At 58.0% G+C, this 7,294-nt stretch overlaps 1 protein-coding gene across 2 annotated transcripts; it reads right to left on the minus strand.

The window, feature by feature from the left end:
• Positions 1-3,199: 3,199 nt before the first annotated feature.
• On the minus strand, positions 3,200-6,510 carry EGR1 (early growth response 1). Of its 2 annotated transcripts, XR_015741683.1 has the most exons (3): positions 6,060-6,509; positions 3,886-5,726; positions 3,200-3,649 (listed from the first exon to the last, which is right to left on the minus strand). XR_015741683.1 is itself a non-coding variant. In XM_026726015.2 (2 exons), exons 1-2 carry the CDS (start codon positions 6,316-6,318, stop codon positions 4,288-4,290), a joined length of 1,698 nt encoding a protein of 565 aa, XP_026581800.2. In that variant the 5' UTR covers positions 6,319-6,510; the 3' UTR covers positions 3,200-4,287. The 2 variants fall into 2 exon arrangements, 1 of the variants encoding a protein (XP_026581800.2); XM_026726015.2 differs by having other exon boundaries at positions 3,200-5,726; positions 6,060-6,510.
• Between the last annotated feature and the right edge of the window lie 784 nt (positions 6,511-7,294).

The raw sequence follows: 7,294 nt of genomic DNA on the forward strand, positions 1-7,294 counted from the left end.
CTGGGAGTTGAAGTTCTCCAGGCTTAAAGTTGCCAAGGTTGGAGACCCCTGTGCTAGAGGTAATCACCTGGGCCTCCCTTGCAAGGTTGTTCTCAGGATCGGAAAAGGGCGAAGGGGGCAGGGGACAGGTCCCGCCAAATCCTACAGCGCACCCGCTGCTCGGCAAGTGGGTCATTCTCCTTTCCGCCGAGCCCGGGGGCTCGAATCCCGCTCGGGTGTTCTCCTCCCTAGTTCTGAGGGTCCTGGTAAAGGCACCGTAGTGAATCGGGTCAGGAAACGGGGGCTGTATTAACAGTGGGGGTTAGCGCGTCGTGTGAAACGCGTGCCGTTTTGTTAGTAAACATATGGAAGTATTTACGCAAGAAGAGCAATGCAACTTGCTTCCTTCAATGTATTCCCGGCCAAGCAGAGGATTCTGGAAGTTGTGCTTTCTCCCAGGGGACTATCTGGCGGTCCAGATTACGCCAGGCGTAGCTAGAAGAACCCCTAAGTGCGGGATGGCTTAAACCCACCACCCCACAGCCAGCTCTCTGGTCGTTCTTTGGGGAGCCGGGAGACTTCTACACTGCGTTCCGGGACCACAAGAGTCTCCCCAGCTTCCGGAAGTTTTGGAGCCTCTCCCCCCCTCCCCCCTCCCGTCGGGTGTAAGGTGCTTTAAACACACCCCGCTGGGGGATACACCGAGCCCCAGGGGACCACGTGGAAGCCTATCTCAGCCGAGTTTCCGGGGCGCCGTGACCTCCCTGGCTACTGACCGACTTCTGAATAAGTCTGCTGCCACTTGAAATGTCCAGCCCACCTTCCAAGGCGGCTTGCTCTGCCCTTCAAGGGCTGATGCTGCGGGGTTTCAGGACCACACTCCCCGGGGGGAATCCACAAGCACCCGCTCGGCGTTTCAGGTCTCTTCCTGCTGGAGAGAAAGGAGGCGCTTTCCGATCTCCTGATGACATGGGCCAGGTCTGATTCTGCCCATTCCCAACCTGACACCCCCTTTTGTTTTAGACCACAACTCCTATAGCTCCACACCAGGGCAGGGACCTCACCAGGAGGCAGTCCCTTTGCCAGCTCCTGTCCGGCTTATCCTTCGGCTGCCCCAGCGGGGAAAAATCTTCCTCTGGAGACAGGAGAGTGGCTGTTACAAGGTACCCAAAGACCCTTAGAGTGGCAGCAGGCACTTGCTTGTTGTGGATTCCGGACCGGACGGCTAATATCTGTCCGGCTTCCCAAAGAACCGGCTAGCACCTGGATGGAGGAGCTGCCCAAAAGGATGGAGGAGCTGCCTTTTGTTAGTCGGCGTGGACAGCCTTCCGCCTTCTCCAATAGCTACTCCGCAGAGACACAGCTCCTTTCTCTCCCCGTCTTAAGCTCAGGCAGGGATTGAAAATCAGACTGTTTCGAGGCTTCCAGACCAGAAGCCAGTTCGTCCACCTGTGGTATTCTTTATTGAGGACAGGCAGAAATGCGCCCGATGCAGCTTTTTAAAATTGTTTGCCTATGTCGGTGCGTGCTTTCTCTGCACCTGAATCAGACCCGAAAGACAGGAATGGCTTACCTTCCGTTTTGGAAAGCCCAAGATGGGGTCATTCACGAAGCCTCTTTCTACCCTGTCAAACTAATGCCAGAAATATCACGGTCTGGAAGGGGGATGTAAGCTTGGGGATCGAGAACTTCTTTCCCTTCCATCCTCGGTGGTAGTCCCCAACCCACAAAGCTGTTGAGCTGGACAAGAGGGTCTCCTACATTTCTAAGCGTGGAACTTGGAGCCCCCGGAGAAGACCAACTGGGAGGGACAGGTTAGGTCTAAGGCTGCGGCGCAGTTCCTCCTTCCTACTCGATCGAGCGCTGGAGGCTGCGCTAGTTTCGCGCCAACCGGACGGGAAGAGGGGCGCCAGCCTTTTGCTGAATAAAAGAGCAACCCCCAAAGCGGTGTCCCCCCCCTCTCAGGAATCTGGGTTCGGCATCCTCGCCTTTAGCCCCGCCATCGTCGCAGCCTCGGAGCCCTTCAGCTCTCGGAAAGGCTCAATAGCAAAAAAAATACTGCAGGCAAACGAGGGATGGGAATGAAAGCAGGGCAATTTCGAGGGCTTCCCGCTGCCCGGGGCTTGTTGTAACTTTGCTCGCGGAGCCCCCACCCCCGCGCGCTGCTCTTGTATTTCATCCGCAGCTTACTATGGCGAAGGGACTCGGACGAGGCTGTGATCTAAACAGATTCCGCCCCGGGGCAGCGACTTTTCTTGAAGGAAACCACCCGGTCTATGGAGTTCTTAGCCTGCCTGAGTTCTTGGGATCCGGAAAAAAAAATAACCACCGATTCCGTCTCCTTCCCACCGCTGGCATCCAGACCGGGGAGGAGGAGGAATAGGATACATAAGTTTGTAGATCCAGACTCTTCTTAGTCTTTAGGATCTAGGATTCTACAGAGTCCTCTGGGCGGACTCTCCTCCCTCTCCTTTCTCCAACTGCCTCGAGAATTGCTTGGCTTCTGCATGCAGGCGATCTCTTTGGGTGCCCCTTTGATGGCTTCCCCCTCCCCTCCCTTATGAGCAAACGATCCTTCTTTCTTATCACCAAAATAAAATGATGGCCCGTGGGGTTGTGGGGAGGGAAAGGAAAAACAAGGGAGAGGTCATAGCTCGGGCAGATCCCAGGGAAAGCAGATCCACACCAGTTCCCTTCACCTCCCAGGCATATATGTTTGTTAGCCATTGATGGAAGTGTAGGTTTTTGGGGTCAGAGACCTTGAAGTAATGTTGTGCGGTAGGAACATTGCAGAACCTTAAGTAGTGTGGGACACTCCAACCTCCATCTGCCCTAGCTAGCATGGGCAGGAGTGACAAGATCTGTGGACCCAGAGAAAGCCATGTTTTTTTTTTCATTTTTTCTAAGTCCAGCTCGTTTCTTTTCTTGACAAAAGAAGGAATCCATCAGTGATCCACCCGTTGAAATCAAAGTATCTGGAAGGGGTTGCATCCCCCACCTTCCATGTCTAGATATCCCCCCTGCCCCTTTCCCAGTATGTCATGGGATTGAGAATGATAGCGGATGGTGATACTGGCTGAGTCACAAAGGTGAAGTCTTCTTCCCTCCCCACATCTCTGGCAGCACCTTCCCAGTGGAAAGGAGCAAGGGCAGCCACCAAGCTGGGCCCGGAATAAGGAAAAACCACCACCACCACCACCACCACCACCACCACCAGGACTGCTGGTCTCTCGATAGTTTTATTAACTTTTCTGGAGATTATTGTACACCAAATATCCCATTGGCAGTAAAGCGCATTCAATGTGTTGGCTTATAAACAAACACAAGTACAAAGTCAAAAATAAAAACCACAAAAATAATGAACTGCATGTTCATAACATACAAAATTGCTGCCTACTCAGTAGGTAACTACAACATTTCAACTGATGAATATATTTATAAATTTTTACACTTCTGTAACAAAAATAGACTTTTAAGAAGTACGGTTGTTTGTGTTTTGTTTTTGCTTACATTCCACCTCACGCTCCTTTCTCCTTTTTGTTTCTGAGCCTCAGTCCCTCCTCCTTTTCACACTTTCCCTTTTCCCTTAAGGCTAGATGCAAAGCATCCAATCACACGAACGAACGCATGACTTCAGCAGGGCTTCACAACAAGGCACCAAGACTTGGGACTGGGAAAACAAAAACAAAAAACCCGGAGGAAAACTAAGTAACTTTTTGCCACGTGGTGAGAGTGCTTTCATCCCTAAGGTGATATTTACAAAGAACATCACACTCTTGACATGCTCAAATACATAGTTTTAAGTGCTGCTTTTTTTTTTTTTTACTCCCAAGCCCCCTGCCCCAGACATGTTGTAAAACTCAGTACAGCTTTGTCGTCACTAGAAGAGCAAAACTCACAACTTACAAAATAATAATAATGGCCCTTCGTACTCCAAAGAATAAGCAAGATGAATCTGCAAAGAGGTTGGCACGTCGAGGGTCCCCAGGGGAAGCAAAGCCGCGGCAGGGCAGGCACGCGATCACAAGTGAGGCTGCCGGGAGCCCAGCGTCCTTTGCTTTCTGATGGACCCGGAGAGAAGGGAAAGGGGCCGGGGCTCTCGGGGAAAGAAGGTCGCGCTTGCTTATCCATGCACGGTTCAGTTCTTGGACAGAAGTGGAGCAACTCCACGGTCCCGGAGTTGTCGAGCTGCTTTTCAGGCAGTTGAAAGGTCCAGAGGCCCTGCGGGCTCGGCTTGCGGAGCCTGGATCAAGCCGGCTAGGCCTGGGTGAGCAAGCCCCTTTGGGGACCTCGCTTCCTTTGCTTCTCTCAACAGATCTCAATGGTCCGAGGCGAGAAAGTGGAGGCCAAATCGGGAAGGGTTGAAGTCACTGAGGAGCTGAAGGGACTGGAGAGGCCGCCAGGAGACGGGTAGGGGCTGCCCCCTACCCCCGCCTGGCTGTGAAAGGTGGAAGAGGCGATTGACGCGTAACTGGTGGCCACCGAGGGCGAGGGGAACGAGGGGAAGGCCGAAGTCACGGGGGAGGAATAGGAGGTCACCGGGGAGGAGTAGGTGGTCACTGGGGCGGAGTAGGAGGTCACCGGAGAGTAGGAGGGGGGCACCGGTGAGGGGAAAGAGGTGACTGCGGGTGAGGGATACGAGGTAGAGCCAGTGGAGGCCGAGTAAGGGGCCAGAGGAGTAGTAGTCGAGGGCGCCTGGGGTCCGGTGGGGCCCTTGTCGGCCTTTTTGTCCTTCTGGCGGAGGTGGATCTTGGTGTGGCGCTTCCTCTCGTCGCTGCGGGCGAACTTACGGCCGCAGATGTCGCAGGCGAAGGGCTTCTCGCCTGTGTGCGTGCGAATGTGGGTGGTGAGGTGGTCGCTCCGGCTGAAGTTGCGCATGCAGATGCGGCACTGGAAGGGCTTCTGGCCAGTGTGGATGCGGATGTGGCGGGTGAGCTCGTCGGAGCGCGAGAAGCGGCGGTCGCAGGACTCGACGGGGCAGGCGTAGGGCCGCTCGTGTGGCGGGGTCTTGCTGGGCCGGTTGGGGTACTTCCTCATGCGGCTGGGCTTGACCAGCTGCGCCTGGTAGGAGCCGCTGCCTGGGAGGCTCTTGGCCTCCTGCGGAGTGCCGTTGCCGCTGCTGCAACCGCCGCCGCCGCCGCCGCCGCCGCTCTGGTTAGCGAAGGCTTTGATGGTGGAGAGCGGAGTGAGCGAGGGCTGCGGGCCCGGGAAAGGCTTTTGCTCCACAGAGCCCAGCCCCAGGTCGCCCGGCTGCGGTGGCGGCTGAGGCGGGAATAAGTAGTCCGGAATGATGGGCAGCTGGAAGCCGCTCTTGGCCGTCGGGTATGCCGGAGGCGGAAACTGTAGTGAGGCTCCCGACGGGCTGGGAAAGGGCTGGCTGGACGCCTCTGGGAAGATGTCAGCTCCGCCGGGGTTGGGGAAGGTGGGCGCCGCTGAGTAGATGGGGCTGGGGTCGCTGGCCTGCACCGAGCAGCTCAAAACCGGGCTGGGAGAAGCGGAGCTGGCGATCGGCGAAGAAGCGGAGGAGGACTGGGCGGACGTAGTCGGCGGGTTAGCCATGCCCACCAGGCCGCTCACCAGGCTGAAGAGAGGCTCCGGCCATAACGGGGTGCTCCCTCCACCGCTCGACGCCGGCTCCAAAGAAAAGCGGCCGGTGTAGGTGATGGGCGGGAGGCGGGTAGTCTGGGTCGGATAGCTGGTCTCTGCTAAAGGTTTCTCGCCGTTCAGAGAGATCTCGGGGAAAGTGTCTGCCGAGAGAAGCGCAGCCAGAGATCAGTCCCAGCAAGGTGCTTTCCCCAATCCCCACGAGGCTTTCCTTTCCGCCCCACCGGCGGGACGCTACCCAGAGCCCGCGTCTCCCAAAGCCCGTCCCCTTCATCCAGAGGGGCTGAATGTCTATGCACGACATCTGGCAGCGCTTGGCGCCCTTCCAGCCGCAGAAGGCCCGGGTGAGTGACGCACACCGGAGCACCCCCCCCGCTCCCTCCGGATAGCGGGATTCCCTGCTGGAAGAGCAGACGGACCGGAACCCCCGGCCGAAATTGTCCCGTCCCCCACCCGCGGGACGTGCTTCTGCCTACCTGCAGCGAGGTGCTCGAAGGACTGCTCCCCACCTTCGCCGGAGGGACTGAAGCCGCCGCCGCCGCCGCCGCCGCCGCCGCCGCTCTCGGGGCCACCGGCGGGGTTGAGGAACTGTGGCCCCCCACCGGCGAGCAACATGATCTCTTCTAGCTTGGGGTAGTTGGTGTCCATAGTAGGGGGAGAGTGCGGGAAGGATCCGAAAGGGTCGGCCATCTGCAGCGAAGGCAGGAGCTGCATCTCAGCCTTGGCTGCAGCCATGGGGGTGTTCTTGGGCTTTGCCCGGGGCTACACGGAGGCTGGGCTGCCGCCCGCCGAGGGGTCGACTGGGGGGCCTGCTAACTCCGCGGCCGGGCCGGGATTCCCCCTGGCTCTACCCGCGGGAGGCGCTCGGCTCCCCACCCACCCTGCCCGGGGCTCCCCTTCAATCTATTCGCTGAAAGCTCTCGACTCGCCGCCCGCCCCAACAGCCGCCTGTATATATCTCATCTCCTCTCTCCGGACCGCCTCTTTCCTGACGTACATGTCCAAATATGGAAGGCAGGAAGCCCTTATATGGTGGCAAGCGAGAGGACCCGGCCTGGCGTCAGAGCTCGACATTGGGGGAAGCCGAGTGGTGAGGTTGGGGAGGGGGGAACGCGCGAGCTTCTCGCTATCGCTCTGGGGCCTTTTTCTTGGCTCCCGACGTGCCCGTCCCTTGGCGCGAGCCTCTGCGGTGCGGTCTCCGCTGTTTTCCTTGCGAGGTTTCCCCCGCTTCCCTCCTCCTCCAGGCAGCTCCAGCCACGGCAAGTTGCCGGAAGCCCCCCGGACGCTGAGGCCATATATGGCAAAACCCTTATAAGTCCTTGTTCCGGCCGGAGCCTTCCTGCTCCTTATAAGGCAATTCCGGCAGAGGCGGGCGGGAGAGCGACGAGGAGAGTCCGGCTGGGAAAGGGAAAAAAAAGAGGGGAGGAGGAGCGCTCGGTCTCCCTGTAGGGCCAGGAGCTGCAGAAATGCCTCTCCCGGTCTCCGCGGCGGAGAGCGACTATTTAAACCTGCCAGGCCCCGCGCGTGGAGGATCTCCTCTGAACTGAGGCGACAGGGGGCGTGCGGCAGGGTAAACACCAAGCAGGGCGGCGCTAGTGCTGCGGGGCAAAAGTGTCCCAAATAAACAGAGCCCAGACAAAACAGCCGGGGGGAGGGGAGGCCCAAGCGCCAGGGGGCTTCAGTGGATGCCCCCAATTGGGGGACGGTTCCC

This window comes from Pseudonaja textilis, chromosome 2 (assembly GCF_049901715.1).
Source record: "Pseudonaja textilis isolate UNSWEBS1 chromosome 2, rPseTex1.2, whole genome shotgun sequence".
In the NCBI taxonomy this organism is placed as follows: domain Eukaryota; kingdom Metazoa; phylum Chordata; class Lepidosauria; order Squamata; family Elapidae; genus Pseudonaja; species Pseudonaja textilis.